Source organism: Plasmopara halstedii (genome assembly GCF_900000015.1).
Source record: "Plasmopara halstedii genome assembly, contig: Scaffold_410, whole genome shotgun sequence".
NCBI classification, from domain to species: Eukaryota; Oomycota; class Peronosporomycetes; order Peronosporales; family Peronosporaceae; genus Plasmopara; species Plasmopara halstedii.
In genome coordinates this window covers 633,453-657,756 of record NW_020187331.1, presented here as the reverse complement: position 1 = coordinate 657,756, position 24,304 = coordinate 633,453, and the positions used below count along the sequence as shown (strand labels likewise).

The window sequence follows — 24,304 nt, the reverse complement described above, 5'->3', positions numbered from 1 at the left end:
GGGGCTGCCGTAGCTTTGCGCTTTGAGGAAGTGTAAGTTAGGTCACCGACCTTTCGTTCTATACTCAGAACAATTACGAGTTTAGCGGATCGCAATCCGCTTACTCCAAGAGTAATTGTAGCCTTAACCCAAGGCTAATTAACTCGTCGGTTTAAAATCAAAACTGATTTTTATTTATATTTTATCTCGATGTTAAAAATTTAGATTTTACTAAATATACTAAATATAAATAGTAAGATCAACTATTGCCTATCCATTCTTGTTTGGGTATGGGTATGTGTCACCCCGTTACATTCGTCATTTCTCGTCGCTTCTTCCAGAAAGCTGTTGACGAAATGACATCTTAAGTTCAGTTTGATATGTCAAGAATGATAAAATATCTTTAAAAATCATACTTCATGATAACTGTTTCAAGGCAATGATGCCTTTAAGTGCTTATCTTGTAAATATGCTTTAATCAAAGTAAGTTTAATGACCATTCCATTACTTGAATAGGCTGTTTAATATTTAATACATGACTGGTTGTATCAAAACAGACACTAACTTCTCGGATATTTTCCATTTAAAGTTAGTCCCCGAAAGGACATCGCAAAAAATGTTTCATATCTAGAAATTTTCTTGATTTCTAGAAGATTATCTTTGTTTTAATAAAATCAGATGAGACAAAAATAATTTGATAGTACGTCAAGAGCAACAGTTGGAAAGGCTATTTATGGGATGGGAAGAGTAGAAAAGTCGTAAGTCTTAATAAAAATTAATCACCACATGGTATTGTAGATCTGAATTGAAAGCTCCGCTATGATATGATGTAGATCTGTAATGTTTAACAAGCCGTGCAAATCTTGCGATGACGATGGGATAGTGCATGTGCGAAAAACTTGTCGCTTTGAATGTGGATAGAGCGTTTCAGTGAGCGCTTGATATCAAGTCTCAAGATTGTTTTATTTAAAGAATTGTCGATGCGAGCAAGGGGTGTACTCTCTTGTTTCAAGGATTAAAAAAATGGGTACTAAAGGTCACGGAAGTTGGACGCTCTCGGTGATAAAGGCGGTGACAAGCCAGCGCTTAATTCTATCACTACTTTTGTTAGCTGCGGTCTATAAGCTCGTAAGATTTCTATCGGATGATGGCAAAGACTTTCTCATTACAAAATCGGTGAACCAAAAGATTGTTTTACGACATGATGTGAGCTTTGAGAACAAAATGCTCCATCCAAAGTCTCTCTTTTACCAGCGAGGAGAAAACTTTGATTGGGGAGTTCGAAGAGAGTATGGAATTGTTACAAGCATGCACAATCGAGCGGTGGCGATGGGCGTCTCACTCATTCGAGAGTTACGGTGTCTTGGGAACCACGAGCTCGTACAAGTGTATCATTGTAACTCGGAACTTTCGGAGCAGCATCGGAATCTACTGCTAAGTGTGGACAACCGACTGGAACTTGTGGATGTGTGTGGCGACTTGGTGGCGAAAGGAGTACTTAACCAAACAATATCGGACACGTTTCGCAATTGGTGGATTAAACCTTTGGCTATGTATCATACTGATGTACGTCATGTGATGCTCATGGATATCGATGACATCAGTATCACTGACCCAGCAAAATTACGAGATCTTAAACCATACAAAACAACAGGTACAACATTTTTCTACGATCGAGTCCACTCGAATTGCCACGAGCACGTTAACGGCATGGATGGAACTGATCACTACTTGAAGAAGCTCCTTGCGACATTTGATTATGAACGTTTTAACGTTACAAAAGGTTATTCTCCATCACAACAAGTATTACGATCTTTCGCATACACGGGGAAAACTTGTCATGAGATGGATTCCTCTCTTGTGCTGATTGATAAAAAGCGTGCGGGGTCAAAAGTTATGGACATCATGTATTGGTTTATCACTGAAGAGCGATTTCGTTTTCGCTATTCATTTGGTGACAAGGAAACATTTTGGTTAGCATTTGAAATGGCACATGCCCCGTATGCTTTCTCGCCGTGGGGAGTTAGTGGCGTGTCCTCCTTTCCAAACCGTGATATGGAATTACACCCGAATACACTTTGTGGAAGTATCTTGCACTACATGCCTGTAGACGATGATATTCCTGAAATTTTATACGTGAATGGCAAAGCGCTTCTCGATCCGTATCCAGAAGGACTTCAGGAAGTGCCTAAGGCACGATGGAACAATATGTTTAACGCTTTTCCCACTCACATGACACCACGGCTACCAAGAACTGTTTTAAAAAAGTTTGGAGATGAAGATCACATTTACTCCGAGTGCCTTATCGATTTGGGCTCTACTCCATTGCCTAAACAATTTACTGCTTCCTTACTACGTCGCCGTTTTCATTATTGGGGAGTTCAATCTGGAATGCTCGCAACTCTTCAACTCTGCGATACTTATCATTAGTAGACGCATTTCAATTGCATGTTTAAGATATATAGCTGTAAGACTATCGCTGAAATAGCATTTTATTCAAGAGCAACTCGTTGCAGACTCAAGATGATCCCGGGAAGCTTTGCTTTCAAGCTAGTGTTAACGAGACTACCTACTCAATGATGGCATCAGATAAGCGTCAATGTGCATATTCCATTTTTCTGCATGAATCCTATTTTCGTTTTCGACATCTCACGAAACATACTATGAGAGCATTGCAACGTCTGGATTTAAATCCTAACATACCATACTGATTGCTAATTGGTATCGCTGATCGTCGCGAACGGATCAAAAAGCAGAATGCTCGCCAATCCACATTCATGAATGCATCTAAGAACGTTAGCCAACAATACGGCACTCATCGAGCTCACCTCACACGGCTTTTTAGAAATGCATAAAGTAGCGCAGCGTTACCACTGGCATTATGCACTTCACTGTGTAATTCCACACATTAGAGCAGCACGTGAAGTTCGTTAACGTTTGCTATCCAAATTTGTTGAGCCAATTTATCAAATGCCAAGCTGTACAAGCTGATCGTTACGTCCGAAATTGCCCAAGACTCAATTGGAAGTTTCAATAATTCCAGCACGCGATTGATAAATTGGACTTGCTGTTGCTGGTAGCAACTTCATGTATTCTAAGGTGCAAGAGCGATGGCTAATATTGTCACCATTATCTCCCCATCTGTGTGGCTTTCAAAGATAAAGCTGATTTACTGAATTGATACTCTTCATTAAAATACCGATAAGATTAGGATGGCATCTACGATTGAAGTTATGCAAAGACGGCATTGCCAATACGAAAGAGATCAAGAAGCAAGAGTAGCTGCGATGCTTGAATCCATACAAAAGTGAGAGCTTCTCGTAAATCATTCTAAACAAATTATTAGCCAATCCTTAGACGAAGTTCTGACGGTTAGAACCTTATACAACGCTTCAGCACATATTCAGCACCAGTCAAAGTTTTGGCAGTTAGCGACGATCACAAAGAGATCCAAGAGTGAGATCCGTCGATAAACTTGACAATACAATGCAAAGCCAGCGACAATCGTATCGTAGCGAACTTACGCAGCAGCATTTGGAGAATTCGACACGCAAAGAGCGCAAACCTGTGTGCAAATGGACGGAAAAGGAAGATCTACTAATGATCAAGCTCGTTCAAAAGTATGGTACACGTCATTGGACAGTTATTGGCACGAAGCTTCCTGGTCGTAATGGCAAGCAGTGTCGCGAAAGGTAAAGTCCTACGTTGTTGATTGGTTACAAGTTGGATACTTACAAAAGCTAGACAGGTGGCATAATCAACTTGACCCCGCAATTCGAAAAGAGCCGTGGACACCGGATGAAGAGCGAACTTTAAAAAAATTACATGACACATTTGGCAACAAATGGGCAGAGATTGCTAAGCTGCTGCCAGGGAGGACAGACAATGCTATTAAAAACCACTGGAACTCTAGTAAACGACGACTGAAGCGCAATGGTCCGTCAAATGATTTGCAACGCAAGTATCTTGATACTTCCAATGCATCAAATGAAAAGAATTCTTTGAGATTACCACTCGGTGTCGATGGTGCCTATATCTCCAATTTGCGACTCTTGAATAAAGGTGATTGTTCGAATCTGGATCCGAATAATTTGCAAGCACCATTTGCTTTTGGTAAAGCTCAAGACTTCTCGCATGGTACAATGTGCTGGACCCCAACGGTTTTAAGTCATGATCGTGCAAATGCAATGTGGGGAATCTCTACTTTGGTCTCGCCCGATGTCATCAATCCACTTTCCACAGCCACGACGATCGAGCCAAGGAGAACCAAACTCATGTCTGACCGAGCTCCTGTGATAAATGGCAAACGCCTTTTAAATAACTTGAATGATGAACAGTTGCCGATTAAGTCGAATTTGAAGAAAGAAGATCCATCACTGGAGATTCTGGCCAACGCAGCGCTATTGCAATCAATAGGGCATTCTGTGTAGTGTTATTGAAAGTATTATGTGGTGAAGTTATGCAGTAGGAAGTAGTAAGTTAAATATTTTGCCATTTTTCGAAAATCCTAAATTTTCCTAATAAACATAGTAGGTACGAAAATGTCGAAACTGTTATTACTCTTCCTCCCAAGTCGTGTAAAATGTTGAGCCAAATCGTCAAGCAAACTGCTAGCAAAATGAGCGCTGTAAGCTGCCGTGGAATCTCATCGTCGGCCAAACGCATGTCTGCCGAAGGTGAACATCATCAGCATTTGGTTTTTGAAGGCGACTTTTCCAAACGCGTTGTGCTCGGATTGACCCTCTTTGTTACGTTGGGTGGCATGTCAATTCCTATTGCCTTGTATCGCTACCAGAACTGGAAGCACGGATTCCCTCAGCAGGAAGCATGAATTAAGTTTTGCCTGGAATGAAACCCTTGAGATCGAGAAAGCGACGTCGTTTGCGCGATTGTAGTGTTCGATTGAATAAACAATAGTATTCTCATTTCTTTTCTTTTTATAATTGACTTCTCTATCCTTATCGTTGGTGTAGGAAGAAAGAGCTGGGGGTGAACGTTGTATGATGTCTACGAATAAGTAAAGTTCGTTTTATTAGAGGTGTCAGTAAGTCTCGTTCCCTATCTTGACGGTATCATTCCCAGGTTGTAAATTACCAGTGCACGCGTACAAAGTGTATCACAGTTCATTTAGATGCCTTATGATATTGCTTGTCTCGACGATCTCCCACGACGTCGTCGTTAGTGGCTTCTGGGTCGATGGTGGAAATTTTTAAGGCAGTATAAATCTCAAATTAATGAGCCGAGTACTTTGAAATACGTCAAGAATGAGCAGGATGGTCAAAGGAGCTGGCAGCAAATCCAGTAGTTCGTGGTGCACGTAAATTGCTTACAGAACGGGAGAGAACATCTAATCCCTAGCGCAAACTGTAACGTTCATCCACTCAGCACGACAAGTACTGCAAATTATACTAGAAGAGTTGAGATCGTGATTTAGTAAGACCATGAGTTTGTTTCACGAAGACTCCACAACTTTCGGATTGTGTCAGATAAGGTGCTGGAGATACACCATTTATCTGCAGCTACATGCATCTGTCGAGTACACTTGTGCAAAGCAGAAAGATACTCTGTTAACTCATCTGAGGATAGATGAACTAGCTGGTTTAGCAAGGCTAGCAGTCTCTCACCCACAGCCGATGCAGCTTTTGAGCCATGTGCGTACATGATCACTCCGAAAGGCAGTAATTCGGTTTTCAAATGCATTTTGAAAACATCCGATTGCAAATTCTGCAGCAGTTGATACTGCTCATGCATTGTACATACATTCCAAATGAGAACATACACCATGATACCAAATAACGCGCGTTCTTTAACAGCGTCCGCGTAAACCGATGATTCGAAAGCAGAGATGTCACGACTGAAAGCATCAATCACGTCTAGAAGCGAGGAAACGGTCTCATTCGGGTTTGTGTTCTGAGCAATCAGTGCACCCATTTCAGCAAGAAGTGGCTCTAAAAATGCATTGACAAGTGTCTCATTCGACCACTCGTTAAAACTATGACGTAAGATCCACTGAAAAACGAGTGATGCTTCACGTTTTGATATCGTAAAGCGCTTTAACTTGGCAAGATTGACAAAGATAACTCCTTTTTGCCACCAACTCCACAGAAAACTGTCTGACTTGGTCGACAAGAGGAAAATGTCAGCGAAGCCACGCTCACCATAGTCAAGTTCAGACAACACACGAGAAGTAAATTGCTCGATAAGATGAGAACCATGTGGCTCCAATGGAAGTTCATTGACAATATCATCAAGAATAAATTGTTTTGCCATATCCATTGACATCTCTGGGATACAGGAGTTGGGTTTGAGAATGTTGTGTAGCATAGCCGTCCAACTGTCGAAAAGAAGAACACAGCGTTTACTTGAAATGTCATGACACCATAAATCCCTTACATAGTGAAAGATTTTTGTCAGCAGTCTACGTAGCATATCTGTTTCAACGCGGGTAGCCGCGTGCGGTACCCACATGATTAAAGCAGCTTGAAGCGTTGCATCCGCGTTTCCAAACCATCTTAACGAAAGTAACTCATTTGCTACCAATTTATCACAACTCGCTTGCGTCGCAGCAAATTCAACACAAGCAACACTTACATCAACTGAAGAAAACCTCAACATCACGCTTTGGACAAAAGAGGTGAAATCAAGCAAAGGAAGTACTTGGCCTGTTGATGTCAGGCAGCGTAACAACGACGACGCATTACGGATTTTTGACGTATTTTCAGATTCAATTAAACTCGATGGATCTGTAGACCACAGCCATTGAAGTGCCTTGGATGACATACTTTTTATCGGAAGAGTACGAATCTCAGCATCAAACAATTTCTTCTTTTGTACTACGTAAAATCGCTCTGCTGCACGTGCGATCGCGCCAACGACGGCATATGAAAGGCTACATACACAATTGTTTTCGACTTGAGCAGCATGAACCAATATAGAAACGGTCTCCGAATCAAGCTTAAGCTCCACACAACCCTCCACATTTAAAGGCTCAGTAACAAAGGATCCGGACATACCAAACGGTAAGTAAAAGAAATTTGCAATAGCCATCAACATCAACGATCGCATTGCGATACTATCGTGCTCAAGACCTTTAGAAATCTGTTGTATAGCGGATTTCGTTTGCTTTTGCGTAGCACTGCGGAATCCTCCAAAAGAATCCACGCGACACAATATGTGCGCCACTGACATCATTAAAAATCCACGGTCAAGACTATTAGCGTTTGAGGTGGCAGCACGTTCAATAGCATCAGCTACGAATTGCTCTAAACTTGCTGACTGAACCAGGTTGTGGTGCACACAATGAAGTAAAACAGGTCCTAATGCAATTGCCGTCACATTAGCAGATGTATTCGACTTCCAAACACTTATAAGCAAGTTTTGCACGTGATTGAGCCAATCAACACGTTGAATGCTTGAGAATCCGCTAGCTAATCGTGCTAAACCCGTAAATGATGCCCATTGCACAAGAATATGAGGTGAACTTTGGTTAAAGCTGCTTTCAAAAGTAGTTGATTCGATCGCTATAGACGAAGGAAAGATTGTCTCTTCAGGCAAATTGTGCTGCATTTTGCCAAACAATCGTTCGAAAATATGGTCAGCAATCAATTTTACCTGATGCTGTCTCCAGTGGATCAATTTGGACGATTCTAACTCTTCCCCATTCATGTAGAGAGTGGCGACGTGACTTAAACCCAAGACTGCGAACGCGACTACCAGATCGTCCGACGAGCTTATGGATACATTCTTAAACAATCTCTGAATCTCTTCAAGTAAATGATAAAAGCTGGCATCGTCTTCTCTCGAACCAGTCTTTCGTCGACCGAGAGAAAGCTGAATTGCAAGTAAAACTCCGAGCTTTGAGCTTTCATCATCACTTTCGTAGCTTGAAAATACCCGTGATTGTTCAATCGACAAAGCAAGTTTTCGTGAAAAGTCGTGAATTATGTCGACGCATTTTTGACGAAGTTGTGGATTCTTCCAATGTTTTGAGGAACACATTTGTCCGATCAATGCACCAGCAGCCACTTGGCCCCCTATTTTGTTTGGACATTCGCACAATAACAAATCCAACAAAAGAGTCACCTGCTCTGTAAACACACGAAAAGCGACATCCGCGTCATCGACTCCAGCTGGTGTTTTAAGCTCTGTCAATACGTCCAGTGCAGACAAATACGTTGCCATGAATCGCCACCATCCTTCCATTAAAGCATGAGTACTCAAATATACCCCACACCAATCATTTGCATCCTTAGAAGATGATTCCCACGGAAGGTTCATTCGATTAAGTACCTGGGTGACAGTTTCCAGTATCTCTTGAACATTTTTCGTCGCAAGACGCACAAGTTTGTCTTTTCGCTTGCCGAGTGTCATATCAACTAGTGCCTTTGGCTCATAAGTCATCAAATAACCACTGACATCCGCATAAGATGATGTCTTGGATTGTACTTCTGCACTCGATGGGAAAAGAGTCTTTATCTCTTTAGTTGCTGCAGCTGAAACAAATGCAATTGAAGTCATTTGTTGAGAGCCATCTTGCCGTCTACGCTGTCCTCGTCCAGCTACAACAGAGAGTCTCATTCCCTCGTGCTCGATAACTTTCGAAATCAGTGTTTCAATCTCAAGTCGGACATCGGTATCATTTTCACTTTCAAGTCGACGCATTAATTTATCGCATTGCTCCTCAACTTTCTCTTCTAACGTTTGATGTCCATCCTCACCTTCTTGCTCATCAATGTTATCAGGTGGCACGCACAGTCCTACCATTTGCAATGGAAACTTGTTCATCGCTGCGTATGCAGCCTTTCGTACATTTGGGAATTCATTTTCGACAAACTCCCACGTCTGGCGAAGCAACTCAATTGTATATCTTTCATTACCAGTGTAATCTACACAACCATTTGAATAAAATACGCATAGACGTTCTTGGAACAATGGCTTGTCAGCGCAGCAAATTTTGTTCTTGCGCACCTTTTGAGCAATGATTCTAAATGCAACATAAAAGTCCAAACAATCACCTTGACACAAGGCCGTAATGGCATCCATAGCCATGGAGGCCACAGATTCCAGCTCGTCTTCTAGATATCCTTGTATAATAGAGACAAACTGCACACCCACTTCCGAATCTTTCTCGCACAATCGTTTTATTAATGACATTCGAATGATATGACGCTCAAGATCGTCATCAGGTGAGCTGGGCTCGAGCAGCATTGTTTCCAACCTTGGAAAAGTACGTGATTCTGTGAGATACACCTGATACAAGAGCATGATCGCCGTCGAGCGCATGTTAACCGTGTGATTCATCTGATCAATGAGACGCAGAATGATTCGCATAGTTTCCGTCGTTGTAGCCGCTAGTCCTGCTAATGAATATAAGCACGAAGTCATCCATTGTCCGGATCTGAGAGTGACAGATTTTTGTTGAGATACGAGAAAAAGTATACTTGCCACGAGTGCGTTTGTTGTATGACAATCCCAAAATTTAGGGCTCTGACGCACTTGGCGCTCTAAACATTTTTCAGCACAATTCTGAATAGAAGATCGTGGATCCGATAGCAATGCCACTAAAATTAACGCAAGCCAATTATTTGCAGTTGAAACAGTCATCGAAAGTGCACTATCTTCAGACGAAAACAATGAGTCCAGCCACCGCTGACAACTCTCTTCGTCACTAATCAGCTGTACAGCTAAACGAGCATGAGCGGCACTTTCCGTCAAAGGCGCATTGGAATAAATCGATTGCTTGTATTGAAAAGCGCCTTTCGATTGGATCACAATCACCTGTTGAAGCAGCTCCGTTGCCGCCCTTCCATGACTCTTGAGCAACGAGGATAGAGGTAGCACAAGAATCTCCACATAGACACTTCGACTTTCCAGGTGATTCAAACGTTCATTTCGTTCAAACTGTAGGATATAATGCAGCACTTTCAGCATTAACTGATGTTCAAAAAACGTCTTACACTGGTTTGTCAGAAAATACGCAGTCAAAGTGAGAAATTCCGAGCACCAGAGGGCTTCGGGTATATTTCGTGCCAACTGCTTTAAATATTGCAACAGAGCTAAGACGCCAACGTCTTTTTCAATCAAAAGTTGCACTGATACCAGAACAAATCGTGCTGTTCGTGCTGCAAGCATAATATTTTCCTTGCTCTGAAAGCTAAATGAAGTCAAAATGTCCACGACCAACGCTACGTGCGCTGTATACGCGACTTGAGTGAGCTGTGATTGAGGAACAAGCTCCAAGGCTTCAACCAGCATCAGTGTAGCAGCTGTCTGGATCGTTATATTGTCATCAAATTGCCACGTTATCGAAGCCATAGCAGCAAGTACACTCGTCTTACGGCCATCACTTTGCAATGAATCGATAAGCACTGATTTGATGATAGTTGAGTAGAGCTCTAGTGTTTTTTTAACTCGCTCAATGTCGACTTGAGGACTGAAAATCGGTCCATCAGCAGCTGTAAGAGCTGCCAAATAACCAGATAGCACGTTGTGGTTGGTGTGCAGGGTTTTGTACAATATTGCACGCAAAGCAGACACTTCATGAGTCTTAAGTAAGGAAACACATTGCTGGAAGAGTACGAAACCAAGAAACTCAGCTTTACTGACTGGTTCATTGCAAATAGCTGCAGCTTGTTGTAGTTTCTCGTGCAAGCTTTCAGTCAATTCGATAGAGTGACGATGAGTTTTGATACATTGCTGCAATCCTACAGTGACAAAACGCAGCAGAGAGGATGACTAATAAAGTGGTAGAGTTGACACATTTGGACGCACCAAAGACGAGATTTTGCGCTTCTGCAAGTGAAAAGGTGGCAACGAGAAGGTGAATTGCCTCATCAATGATACGAAGGGCAACCACAGTACTTGATGCTTGTCGAAGCGTCTCAAGGAGCGCAGCCACAGTCGGTTTTCCACCCGTCATGTATTTATCAAATTTTCACATTAATTAGCCAATCAGCTATCCCATTTATTTGTTAGAATTCGTCAAACATGTATTTTGGCGATTTGCTTTGTAGATTTCTCTTTTTCAACACATCAGTGTCGACGTATGACACGAAAAGCACAACTCGAACGGCGCGAGTTATATAATAGCCTAACCACCCGAGCCAAGCGAAAAATTACAAGTAAGACGCGATCTTAGCTTACGGATGAACTTAGACAGCTGGCGTAACTTGTTGATTAGCTGTTGCGCCAGTCACCGTGTTATGGCAACGTTATTGATACACAGCTTTAATAATCATCACAGAACAGTACATTTAGCTATTAAACTATTTACATCATGAGCCCAACGGTTGCTGTCGTTGAGTTATTCATGATCTCCATTTCATATTATTGGTAGAGACGGTCGTTGAGCCAAGCTGTTGTGCTAGCTTGGATTCTACGAGCTGAAAGCTTCTACTGTGCAAGATGCCAGAGTTATTCCGTTGCGCATAGTATATGAAATGGGGTACGTGCACTACTGAGGCGAACGTACACTTTAAAGATTTATAACTAAGCGCAAACTAAGTACTAGTATCAATTACACTCGGTCCAAAAGAACTTTGTAAGGGGGGGTGGTAGTGGGACACGTGCTGAGGCTACGCATGGGATATTTTGATAGTAAAGGGTACGTTTCAGTATCGATATGAGCACAATATGTCACTTTTGCTCCCGAAAGAGCTCTCGTTTCCGCCACTGGATGGAGATTACGAACCCACCGTCCGTTCATATGTAAACGCAGACTCGTTAAGTCGATACTTCCACTCACGATAATCCCGTTGCGGATTGCGTATCAAATCATGGTAAACGTACACATTACACTATTCTTTCGTGAAGCTCAAAGGTATCAATGTGAATTACCGTGATGAAGAGGGATGATAAGTACTCGCTTTACGTGAAGGTGATAGCACTTCAACACCTGGGACACGTCAGTTACTAGCTTTACGCCATGCATTGTATGTTTGATATTGTGCACTGTATAACCCATATGGCCTGCATTAAAAAAAGTATAAGGCTCTTAAATCGTGGGCAGGCCAATCCTTTGTGTGCTAGTCAACACGCATCCTGAAAGTAGAAGCTTTTACAAAGTGACCTTTATCGATTAGATCGTTGATTGCTCGTCGCATGTATACTCACTCATACGTTCTGCAATTGTACGGATGCGATTGTATATAACCTACACCTTCGAAGAATGTGAGTTTTCAAAATACCAAATTAGTGATAACAATGAAGATGATGGGACTCCTTAAAGAGAAGCTCCCTTGCACATGTGAGCTGATAAAAAAACAAGGATAGTTTATTGTTGGATCTATTTAGCATTCGTTAAAATGAATTCAAGCCAATCTTAAAATAGCAGAGCAACCAAGTTCACGATTTTATTAGATGCTTCCGGCTTCGCTTTTGGGATCAGTGTGGGGCACAACCTCTGAGGTTTTTTTAAAGAACATCGGACTCCGTTTGTGCAACTTGCATGGCGACTGTACTTGGAGTCGATCACACGACCGGTTCAGGACGAAACTTCTATAATGATAAACAATGTTGTTGATTACCTGTTCCCGGGACAAAACGACATGCCTGGAAATGTCCTGCCCATTGCTAGCTTTGGAGATTAGATTGTTAGTCCAATACCCAGACTCGGTAATTGCGTACCTTGAGGTGCTTACCAGTCATAAGAAGAGAATGCGCTGGTAAGACACCTCCAACAGTATTTCAATGGGACGCCATCAATAGCCCAGAGGACACGTGTTATAAGGTCGTTAATGTTTACTGTTCAGTTCTTTGGAAGCAGTGACAGGAAAGCCTCACTGGATATAAAAATCTGGAATGGTCATGATGTGACCAAGCTCCTGACGTATAACGAAAGTTTCGCTCCCGTGGTCCTCAAGCTCGGAGGATGTGCGCGATAACGACCGTCACTACGTAGTACCATTATGGAAGAGCACTGAAATACTCAAGTCACATATTTAGCGGGAGTTTGCACCGCATTACCAGGCGTATCGAGCGCATCCTTGATTCTTATCCGTCATAGGTTGCGAACTAGGTCCTGCTTTTGAGAATTGTTTTATCCGCAATGGTGTCAGACAATCTTTGATAGTGATCGCAGATACCATATTAACGTTTTTTTCAAACAGATGTGGCTTGCATTGAGATCTTCGACGTCCAGCCAACCTTTTTGAAAAAGCGGTGGGTATCGAAGGAAAACGGAGTACATTTTCGTCCGGATGGGTTGCCGAAAATGGAAGCTCCATGATCACATCAGAGGGAATAAATTTTTGTGATAATGGGAAAAATAATTCCTTCAGCCCAATTGTGCTTGCAGAAGTTTCATATGTATAAGTACAGCACACTTGCGACTTGCGTGTCCCCTTATCTCTGTCAAAACGAGATTGAAATCAGCTTTATCCAAAAAAAATATCAAATTCCGTGCGCACACGGCATTGCTATAGCCATAACACCGCCTTGCTCATACGATCCAGTTGGATATGAATATCTCTGTTGGAGGATCTGCAATTCTGTCATCCTCTATAGCCGAGGTACCTTTCGCTCTAGAGCAGCAACGCGATTCTACGACACTGAGAATGCCTCAAGCCATGCAGTGCGATTGCCTAACTAAGAGTGTGCATTTAAAAGGAGATTCAGGTGAAATTTGACCACAAGTTGTGGCCCTCGGAGACAGCAACATGTTGCCACAGCCGATTAAGCGCGCGTAAACCATCCGCGGATTAAGCAAGAGGTTATATACTTTCGCGAAACGATTCGTGAGTCAGCGGGTACTCCAAGGGAGTTTACCAGCTATTGGCGAAGAGGCAGAAATATATTTGATACAAAACTCATGGGAGCTTAAATCCTATTTTGGCAAGATCGCCCTAGACCCGTTGCCGCTTATGATCGGGTGCACCCTCGGCATTTATCTTCTCTAGGAAAAAGACTGGCTTGCCTGTCGCAGGGCATTTTTGCTAGCGACTGGGTACCGACCTTTTCAATATACATAGATTTGGTCGTGGAGATAAATGGGGCCCTAATAGCGCAAGATGACGATTAATTTATGGTATCAACGCTGATTCCAAGGGGTAGCCATAAACAACCTTACAGCAATCACGGTGATCGTAGCTATCCCCACAGACGTGCCCGGATTCGAACCAAGGATATCACCGCCTCAAGGTGCAGGATAGACAGGTGGTGAGCTGAATGCACCGCTGGCAGCCGCCAACCACCTCGGCTTTTAATGTCTTAGATTTGCTTGCTTCTAGACCCGACCATAGAAGTCCATGTGGTAGTGCATATCCCGATCAAAAATCGCCTCAATCACCCAATGTGATTAATTTTAACCGGTGGTTCTCGTGCTTTTTAAAGAGGAAATGGACCTGATTCATTTGCATACACAACATTTAGTTTTTTGTTCGACAATTTCTCGGCTGCAGACAACAGATAATATAAAGAGAGTTATAGTCTTTATTGACCTAATCCTGTGTACAAGCTTGCCTTTGGACAAAGACCGTTAGCGGTTGCTCACTGCCGATTTGTTAATTCCCTGCACTTTTGCACGCAAGGTGCTGCTTACCAACCCGCTACAACTATGATGTACGTACACGGCGCACTAGTATCCCTCAGACATTGTGCAAAGATCAGAAGTACTACGCAGCTCACTAGTGTACAGCGATCGGGTATCATGATCAGGGAAAGAGTTAGTGGAATCCACAGAGGAGAGATCTGTAGTGAACAAGGGCTGCTATGCAATACTAGAAGTGCTATCATTCTGAATGGTAAACCAGTATATTATTGTAAATCAGAGCAAGACTCAAACTCAAATACTTTTTTCTTGAAAAGAAGAGGAGATTGCATCCTACTTACATGTGAGGCTCGTAGTTTTGCGTCTGAGGGAAGGGGATTTGTTTGCCCGAATTGTTTGCTTACGCGATTCTGGGGATCTCAAGCTTTTTTATCAGCGCGATGGTCGGCAATATCGTCGCACTATGGGGGTATCAAAACATCTCCATTATACGTGCAGCATTCTCTCTCGGCTGGGAGATACGTAGGGTTGAGTCACCCACGCAGAGTCATTCAACAACCTTCCATGGGCATCGTCGACCATACTTTAACGCAGGGTGGGTTTCTGGGGCGGTGACACCTCAAAGAAGTTGAGGTCAATGGAACCTAGCCCCAAACGGCATAATTGATATGACTTCATTCGTTCCAGCCGTACGGACTGGGGTAGATACTCTGTAACAGAGGCTTGGTAGTTTTATAGGAAATTTCAACGGCAGGAATACTGCCAGGCGCAATCTTAAGGCTATACGTATCTGGTGGCGGTAGTAAAGTGCTGTCCATCAGGCTGATCGGAAGTGAGGATAACGCTTTTGGCAATTTTTAAGTGAAACACATTACTAAAGTGCCTTTTGGTTTAGTTTGCCGGCTCCACCGGAGTATTAGCTGTCTATCAGAAGACACATCCGATCTAACCGGCATTGGGGGCTTTGTGAGCTTTGTGAGCTTTGTGAGCTTTGTGAGCTTTGTGAGCATGATGACTCATTACGCTATCCAAATTAACACCATTACCAGTGATTATACAGCGAGCTGTTCCTCGACAAAGGCTTCCGCTAAGATGACCAGCTGGCGGTATTTATATTGATACAGATGCGTGCTTTACCGCGATTTTGGTGAGATTTGTTCACGGTTCTAGGCACCAGATTAACCATATGAATGGCTGGTCAATCGCAGATGCACAGTCAGATAAAATACGGTTGTGGAATGGAAGTGAATGTTTTTGAAGCCATTGATTGGGGAGGTCGCGATGCTGAAACAAGATGCATCCACTCGTCACTAATGAAAAAATATGCTCCAGCAGAACAGCTTGGCATCGGTTGAGTATCTCACGTCAGTGTAATTGATCGCGGGACCGTTCAGTATCATCAACGTGTTCTGGTTGTAGCATACATTCTTGATCGCACGCATTGTTTTGCTGCTGGGATTGCTTTTGCAGAGTATAACATCTGTAGCATAACAAGGATACCAAACGTTTTTAAGCAAATATAACCTTGCCAGTGCTTACTGATCGCTTGTTTCCCCGAATACATTCTGCGAGGATCTGGATAGAATGATCACCAACTTGCAAATAGCCCTCTGAACCGCGGACCATTTAGTTTATTGCATCATGATCGCTGGTATATACCCCTTTTTCATGGTGTTTTTAAAAACTCAGCGTCATAAAAAAGAATCGAGTGCGATGAAGTAGCTTTAGCTGCCTCGATCCACGCTACATGCGGAAACAAAAATGTCCAAACCCGTAAAATGCATGGAGCCACAATTGGTCGGCTCAAGAATCTTACTCGGTCCTTCTTGTTGTTTACAGTATGGTTTCTCTGCGGTTTAGGTGCCCTCCCAAATGAGGCATGTTTTTTGTTTCGCATTGCCATTATAAAATTCAGACACTGTAAAGCATAGAAGTTTTTACACGTGCGAATCGTAGATCGGATGAATGTAGAGATTCGATTGAAACCGTAGCGGTGACGATATGCCAAGCACAACGCTTGGCTGTGAATGGCGACGATAACGTCTACTACTGCTGTATGATAGCGGGGTCTGTGCGCTTGAAAAGTAAACGACGATCATCTTCCGCATATCGTAATCTTTGGTGCCAGTTTGTCTTGGAAGCAGGTCGGCCATTATACCCTTAACGTAGCACTCAGGCTTAGTATCCCTTTTCCTGGCAATATCGTATACGAGCTAGATTCTCACGTCACCGTGCTGCAGATGCAACGCTTTCCTGTGGCTTCTGCTCATTATTATCTTTATCGACCTGGGACGAATGTTTATCTAGATCACTTCATGAAGCTCACGTAGTCTACGTCCAACATGCAAACCTGAAAGAATATGACAGTATTCATACCCTAAGTCTGTTTTTTTACACGTTAGTTGTTCATTTGATTACAATTCGAAATAACTTTTCCCGTGACTGATTTCTGATGGATCTTGTCAACTGCAGCTTTTACACCGCTTTGGCTGCATAAAAGTTTACATCGCTGTCTCTTATCTTAGTGGCTTGCATAACTTATTGCAGTATTTAATTTCTTTAAGGTTATTCAGGTCTTCAATCGCAAATCGTTGGCTGCTTGATCTTCATCATTGTAATATTCACCGCAGAGCAAATAGCCAGACGCGAACATCTATGAATCTATCTAATCTTTCCATCAAAGATCGATTTTCGCTCGTACCGCGTTCGAAATCGATGTCTCTATACATTTGCTCTTATCGCTGCTTTAAACTTTCACTTACAGCCTCATCGATGATGAGTACCAGACAATATTGTCTGATCAACTTGCCGATGCTCAACCCGATTTATCTATCAACTCAATACAAATCCTCATGGGCTTCCTTATCCTTCCCAGTTTTTTTATCGACGTGTCGTGACGTTTGTGTTCGTCAAGCTTCCACAACGTAACAAGCATAGTAGCCATGTCTCTCCTTGACACTTGTGCTACCGACACTTATAATATCTGTAATGCACCACGTAATTTTCAAAGCCACCCTACGAGCGCAAGAACTTGCTCTACATTTAACTTTCTTGGCGTAGTTCCTACATCCATTTCTTGAGCTTCAACACTCAAGTTCTTTACTCAGAATGTTAAACTAAAAAAACGAGTTTCCAACATATAAAACAGTTACACCTTGCGGGAACATTTGTGATTTTCCAATGCCAGTTGACGTGTGCGTATTATTATGCCATTGTGTATCGCTAGTAAGCCACATCGTCCCACAATTAACTTGGCTGTGATCTTTCGTAACAGCAACAAACAATTAATACAAATACTTTATTGATTTGGATGCCAGTAGTCTTATCCCGAATCGCTCAATTGCGCCATCTGTATTGATCTTGGCCTAAATCTCTAATCTGTATGAGCCGCGTGCGGTGGCATCGTCAATACCCACACCCATTCTCCATCAATACAGCATCCCTATATTCTCCAGCTACCTATCATGCTTTCCTGTTGCCAGCTGGGTCTGCTTCCTGGACACCTGTTGTACGACTTATTTCCACTTGCCCTTGTACCCGTCACGCTCCATCCTTCCCACCTCTTTGCAAATTCAACGCCGATGTATCACTCAACCCTTTTTCTTGCAAGCAATTTATTCTTTTGTTTGCTTTTGGCCTTGGCGAGACCCTATGAGCGGTCAATTCATTCTCAGGGGCCATCTCAGCAAAATGGGTCAACTCGCTAGTGTAAGCGGCAGAAAAATCCACCCAAGATATCCCGCGAAAGATCTCAAAGCTAACATTACTTGTTGGTGTCCGTTACTTCCGATCTATATTCGCGCTTTACAGCACTATAGGTTTGTTATGCACTATGTCAACGTGTTAATATACTGTATAGTCTGAGGTACTGCGACAACCATTTCCTTTAGCAAACAATTTGTAACACCACAACTTGTATCAATGATCAGTTGACATTGCCTCTGACATTGCATATTTCACTCAGCAATTAGTTCTTGGTATCGACTTACACTGTGCAGGTCAGCTTAAGAAAAAATAACTATTTGTTTTCAAGCTCGGCGAGTGATTCCTGTTTTCAGTATAGGCCGCGTGTTCCGTCGCTACTGACAAAGACACGAGTAATCGTCCATCTGCAAGCATCGGCTTTGCACCGTGACCGTTACAAAGCGATGCATACTTTTCTCATCCTCCATTGCTCGCCTGATAAGGTGACCCGCAGATTTTTCCTTGCTATCATGGGTTCTAACAGAACATATCCTACGGGTGGTACTCTCTGCCTCCATCAGTCCTCAATACGTGGATAAGTTATTTGACTCATTACCCGTTGTAAGCCAGATAGTTTATCAATTTGTACCACCGCACCTTTGGTCTTCATCAGAAACACTGTGCAGTGTTTAGATAATTAAATTGATCATATACCAATGTTCCAATCTGTCCCAAAGGTTAAGTTCTGAGCATATTACTTCCAGATTACGTCAAACGTCGCGCTCATATCGTTTGTGAGTGATAGTTTGTGATTGCTTTGCCCTGACAAATAGCCAAGTCATATTTGCTCACTTGGTCCGTGAGTTATATCCTCTATACCAGATCTTTGAACTTCTTGATGATTGTATCGCATTCCAGATACGTCAACTATAATGGGATTACACGTACCCTGGTATAAAGGGGTTGGTCACACAAGATGGTGTGAGACACAATGGTATGGATTAAGAAGCCACTACGTGGCGGGACTGCCAGTAGTTATGCATTTAATTAGGCTTTGCTATTTAATCAGGAAAACCTAAAGATTTAGATGTAGACGGATCTGCCGCGAATAAAATAAATACCGTCTGGATTTTGAGCGAAAGAGTGTATTTACCGTGGGTTAAGACTTTGGGTGCTCTTGGAGTTAGCAAATTGCGATCCGCTACACTCGTACTGGCTCTAGTATAGTACATAAGGTCGGTGACCTTAGCTTAGCTTCCTCTAAGCAAAGATCTACGGCTGCCTATCTCTATCAGCCGTCAATAGAAATGCAAAACTGACAGCGCCTTATACCGCATTTTCCTTTTTGAAAAAAATCGACATAATAACATGTCTGGAAGACCTTTTGTCTATCCCTTTTGAGCGCATTTTAGACTTCTCCGCAACAAACACCGCTCATTCTTCGCTTATTATTGATCACAACTCACTGCGTGCCACGATATGATGGCTAGTATACCTCGGCTTTCAGTGCTCGTAAACTGTATGACCGACTGTGCACTCGAATCAATTTATCCAGCACCAATCTTTGCAACATCACGCGGCCTCTGATTGTTATTTTTATCGCTTCTGATCAGTCGCTACACACTCGCGGCCTCTGATTGTTATTTTTATCGCTTCTGATCAGTCGCTACACACTCGCGGATCTAGTCTTTAACATAAGGAAGCATGCTGAAATTTGAAATCAATTGTGACTTAAACCACTGTCAAGTATCGAGTCAACCTGATGGGGCTCAATCACACAAAGCATTAGCGCAGAATCCATACTGTCTTCTACAGCTCAGCTCCTGATCTTAATGTCTATTCAGGTTACCCCTCTTTTCGTACACTTTCGCGGGATCTTTATCACTACGACGTCTCTAGCTAGCGTACTATGTCTTTCCTCAAACCCCGCTGATTTGGAGCAGTGCGTAGCACATAAGCTTGTCAAAGGCGGTTCGTCCATGTCAATACTATCCTAGTATACAACAATGACACCCATTGCAATATCTGCGCCGCGAACGGCGTCATTGAAGTACCTTTCCGCTGTCGATGATTCGACCTTGATGCCTTCCGACTTCTAAAAAGTATTTATGTTCTATGTAGTTAATATATGCTCTGCGAAGTGTTACATAGCAAGAGCCCAACACCAAAGCTCATAGACAAATTTCCTACCTTCGGTAGGCACCGTGTACTAGTTCTTTTGGGACCACTGCCCATAATTTTACTGCTGTATTCTGAAGGTGGGATCCTTTTGGGCAGCGGTTTCCTAGCAATTGGGCCTCTTTAATGCCCATATTGAGCTCCTAAGGTCGGTCTTGTAAATCATCAGGTTATCTATTCGTTTACCTGGACCAGTAAGCTACTGTAATGTATTCTCATGTACACCTTGCTGCCACATCATTAACTCCCATTTGCCTGCATGTCTTGAATGTCCACACGAGCCTACTGATTTGGTGCACATTCATATCGCAGCTAAAATTACATTGATATTCTACTATATGAGTTATATGACCCTTACAGATCAGAATGATCAAATTTAAAGCTCATCAAAGTCGGCTGCGTCATGGAGTGGGACTAGATGGATCGCCTAAAGTCCTTCTGACGAGCATTTAAGGTAGTGCATGACTTCTCAGAGCAGATGGTAATATACCGTGGGGTTGTATCCGGCTTTCGCTTGCTTCGTGTCTTGTATTAAATAATTTATAGACAAAAATGTTGAGCATGCTTTCAAGGCATATCACTACTAGGATGATTAAGTACTTTCGACACTATACAACAGCTAATAAACTATGGGGATTGTGACACATGTAGTTGAGCCTTAGCTTTTGTTCTTTTGACGCTTTGATCACGATATTTCGACATTCAAACTATATTCAACGACGTCTGGATCTCTAACTTCCAGTTTCTTAAACCTTTCTTAATCAACTGCTCATAAACTAGTTCTGACCTTAGTGTCTACGATCAACATTCCGTAAGATGATTATGTACTCGACTGCAGCTTTGCTAAAGCTCACTCAACAAACTGCTGCTCCGTCCATATCATGAGCACAAATATCCAGAATTCCCGTGAAAACAGTCAAATCAAAAGTCCACAACGCTATGCTAAGGTACCGCATCTTTGGGCCCTTGGTGTGGGTGCTGTTATTAGTGGAGACTTTTTTGGATGGCAGACAGCACTTGTAGCTGGTTTTGATGTTCTGCTCATTCTGCTTGCTATCGTAACGCTGCAGTATATATTGCTGTCATTTTCAATTGCCGAGCTATCGGCAATGGTGCCGCATGGTGGTGGTCCATACATCTTTGCTTTGCACGGCATTGGCAAGACAGCGGCGTTTTTCGCTGGTATTGCCGAGTGTTTGAAGGTCATCATTACAACGGGAGTGGCTGCGACTGGTATTGGATCGTATATCACTGAAATTCTTGGCTTAAGCTCGGACTTAAACCCAGTTTGGTGGCTTGCTTGCTACATAATCTTTGTCACACTCAATATTAGTGGTGTCGAGATGACTTTTCGCGTACAGGCAGCCGCTACTGTCATGTCGGTAATGATCCTGCTTATATTTTACGTCGGTGCTGCTACTATGATTTCGTACGATAATTGGGTCGTGAATCGTGACTGGAAATTCAAGGGCTTTGAAGGTTTTCTTCAAGGTGCTTCGTTTACATTATGGTTCTATATGGGCATTGAAGAATTACCACTTGCTATTGACGAGACTATTGAGCCTACGAAAAACATGCCACGAGGCCTAATGGCATCACTATTCACTCTGATTGTCATTTCATTTTGCACAGTCATCTTTAATTCCATGATCAGCCCTGGTGCAGATCAAATGTACATAAATTCTCACCACTTTTAGCTGGTTATCAAACCGTGTTTGGTGATAACACAACCACTTCGAGTTTTACGTGGATTCTACTTGTAGGTCTCATCTCGAGTTTCCATTCGTTTGTATACTGCATGGGCAAATTGTTGTACGCTATCGCCTGCGATGGATACCTCCCTAACATTTTAACAAAGTTACATTCGACGCGTGGTACAACCTACATGTCATTGATGGTCGGAAGTCTAATAGCTTTTATTCTAGCTTTTGTACTACACTTTACCATTGGTGATACGCGTCTCGGATCTGTGTTGATTAATTTGGCTCTCATTGGTGCGATTGTATCTTACATCTTTCAAATTACCGCTTTCATTATGCTGCGTCTTCGTGAACCAGAGCGTCCGCGGCCATACAAGAGCCCATTTGGTGTTTCGGGTGCCGTTCTATGTCTTATCCTATGCATCTTATCAATGGTGTCAATAATCTACAGCGGGACATCAAGTTACGACTTTTTCGCCTCTGTGCTCATTGCTATCGGTTACTTTGTTATCGGGGCTATCTATTTCTCTTACCATGTGAAGCCACGTATACAGGCTGGAAACGGTTCCATGTCCGCTAAGGAGTTTCGGGAGATTTTCATGAGCTCGATTGTGTCCAACAAGGCATAACTGATGCATCTGAATTTATTTAGAGTAATGCATTGAGAGACTACTACATCGTTCAATGAACTTCTTCGTCTGTAACTTAAGCAAATAGCACTACCACAAAGTATCTGAGCTACATTTACATGAATATCTTTTTCTTTCCGTCAGACCGCTGATGAGGCACTACTCAGTAGGCTATCATGTAGTTTCGGTGTTAGCGATACTTCGATGCGAGATCGCACATGCGTAAAATAATACACAGCACCGATAGCAAAGTATATACTTGCAACAAGAATGGATGCTAAGAACTCGTAGTTAGAAGTTCCACTATAAATAATCGAAACCATGCCGGCAAAACACAGAAGTATTGAGACAATAGCACCAGGGACACCAAAAGGACTACGATAGGGGCGCTGTCGACTAGGTTCTTTGATGCGTAGATTGATAAATGAGATCAATTGAATGGTGTACGAAGTCAGAGCACCAATCAAAGCAAGATTGATCATGACAGAACCAAGTCGCGTATCTCCAATAATAAAGTGCAACACAAGCACAACAGTGAAGCCGATAGTGCTACCAGCAATGAGCGAAACATACGTTGTACCACGAGTATGGTGTAGTCTTGTCAAAATCTTTGGCAAATATCCATCCCGAGCTATAGCGTACAACAATTGACCCATGCAGAATACAAATGAGTGGAAACTTGCAATGAGACCCAGAATGAGCATCCACGAGAAAGCTGAAGTCGTGCTATTACCTCCAAAGACACTTTCATATCCGGTCAAAAGTGGAGAAGTACTGGTGTAAAGTGCTTTGGCGCCAGGGGATATCATTGAATTAAAGGTCACAGTACAAAAAGCCAGCAAAACAAGCGTAGAGATGGAAGTCACAAGTCCGATCGGCATGTTGCGTTCGGGATTGACTGTCACTTCAATTGCTAGTGGTAATTCTTCAATACCCAAGTAAAACCAAAGAGCGAACGAATATCCTTTCACTGCCCCATCCCAACCATTTGGAAATTTCCAATCGACATTCGAGACCCACTCGGTACACGATACTTTAGTCGCTGCACCAAAATAAAAGACAAGCAAAATAAGGACTGAGATCACCGTCGTGAACGCTTGCACGCGAAATGTCACTTCAACTCCCACAATATTAAGTGACACAAAGACGACGTAAAAGACGAACCACCAGATTGGACTGCAATCTGAGCTGAGATTTAAAAGTTGATTCGTGTACGAGCTTATGCCTGTAATGACGACCGCACAAGTGATGACGACTTTAAGGCTTTCTGCCAAACCGGCGAAAAACGCAGTGCATGGACCAAAAGCATGCAGTGCAAAGATATAAGGACCACCACCTGATGGGACCGTTGTGGATAATTCGGCAATAGAGAAGGCCAACAACACATAAAGCACTGTTACAACGACTAGGATGATAAGAAGTCCATCGAAACCAGCTACAAGGCCAGATTGCCAACCAAAGAAATTACCACTAACGACAGCACCAACACCTAGCGCCCAAAGATGTGGCGCTTTAGCGTAGCGTTGGTTTTCCATTGAATTGATCAAGTTTTTGTAGTGGGAAGGAAGACAAACGAAAAGTGGCATAGATGTTACATTAATTCATGGGTGACGAAGTGTAAAGGAATCTCCAACGGTTGCGTAGCAGCT

At 42.6% G+C, this 24,304-nt stretch overlaps 8 protein-coding genes across 8 annotated transcripts; 3 read left to right on the top strand and 5 right to left on the bottom strand.

The window, feature by feature from the left end:
* Positions 1–1,002: 1,002 nt before the first annotated feature.
* PHALS_09367 (conserved hypothetical protein) lies at positions 1,003–2,409 on the top strand (the record flags this gene model as incomplete). The annotated part of the gene is made up of 1 exon (XM_024724852.1): positions 1,003–2,409. One exon carries the CDS (start codon positions 1,003–1,005, stop codon positions 2,407–2,409), a length of 1,407 nt encoding a protein of 468 aa, XP_024575687.1.
* Positions 2,410–3,465: 1,056 nt separating this feature from the next.
* Positions 3,466–4,409, top strand: PHALS_09366 (myb-like dna-binding; the record flags this gene model as incomplete). The annotated part of the gene is made up of 2 exons (XM_024724851.1): positions 3,466–3,671; positions 3,728–4,409. The coding sequence occupies 2 exons, from the start codon at positions 3,466–3,468 to the stop codon at positions 4,407–4,409; spliced, it is 888 nt and encodes a 295-aa protein (XP_024575686.1).
* Positions 4,410–5,409: 1,000 nt separating this feature from the next.
* On the bottom strand, positions 5,410–10,897 carry PHALS_09365 (Armadillo-type fold; the record flags this gene model as incomplete). The annotated part of the gene is made up of 3 exons (XM_024724850.1): positions 5,410–6,367; positions 6,446–10,682; positions 10,750–10,897. The coding sequence occupies 3 exons, from the start codon at positions 10,895–10,897 to the stop codon at positions 5,410–5,412; spliced, it is 5,343 nt and encodes a 1,780-aa protein (XP_024575685.1).
* Positions 10,898–12,781: 1,884 nt separating this feature from the next.
* On the bottom strand, positions 12,782–13,064 carry PHALS_09364 (uncharacterized protein; the record flags this gene model as incomplete). Its single annotated transcript, XM_024724849.1, has 2 exons — positions 12,782–12,869; positions 12,943–13,064. The coding sequence occupies 2 exons, from the start codon at positions 13,062–13,064 to the stop codon at positions 12,782–12,784; spliced, it is 210 nt and encodes a 69-aa protein (XP_024575684.1).
* Positions 13,065–14,551: 1,487 nt separating this feature from the next.
* Positions 14,552–14,796, bottom strand: PHALS_09363 (uncharacterized protein; the record flags this gene model as incomplete). The annotated part of the gene is made up of 2 exons (XM_024724847.1): positions 14,552–14,680; positions 14,767–14,796. The coding sequence occupies 2 exons, from the start codon at positions 14,794–14,796 to the stop codon at positions 14,552–14,554; spliced, it is 159 nt and encodes a 52-aa protein (XP_024575683.1).
* Positions 14,797–15,829: 1,033 nt separating this feature from the next.
* On the bottom strand, positions 15,830–16,090 carry PHALS_09362 (uncharacterized protein; the record flags this gene model as incomplete). The annotated part of the gene is made up of 2 exons (XM_024724846.1): positions 15,830–15,925; positions 15,989–16,090. The coding sequence occupies 2 exons, from the start codon at positions 16,088–16,090 to the stop codon at positions 15,830–15,832; spliced, it is 198 nt and encodes a 65-aa protein (XP_024575682.1).
* Positions 16,091–21,207: 5,117 nt separating this feature from the next.
* PHALS_09361 (amino acid polyamine transporter) lies at positions 21,208–22,655 on the top strand (the record flags this gene model as incomplete). The annotated part of the gene is made up of 3 exons (XM_024724845.1): positions 21,208–21,985; positions 22,090–22,320; positions 22,384–22,655. The coding sequence occupies 3 exons, from the start codon at positions 21,208–21,210 to the stop codon at positions 22,653–22,655; spliced, it is 1,281 nt and encodes a 426-aa protein (XP_024575681.1).
* A 140-nt stretch (positions 22,656–22,795) lies between these two features.
* PHALS_09360 (amino acid-polyamine-organocation family) lies at positions 22,796–24,190 on the bottom strand (the record flags this gene model as incomplete). The annotated part of the gene is made up of 1 exon (XM_024724844.1): positions 22,796–24,190. The coding sequence occupies one exon, from the start codon at positions 24,188–24,190 to the stop codon at positions 22,796–22,798; it is 1,395 nt and encodes a 464-aa protein (XP_024575680.1).
* Between the last annotated feature and the right edge of the window lie 114 nt (positions 24,191–24,304).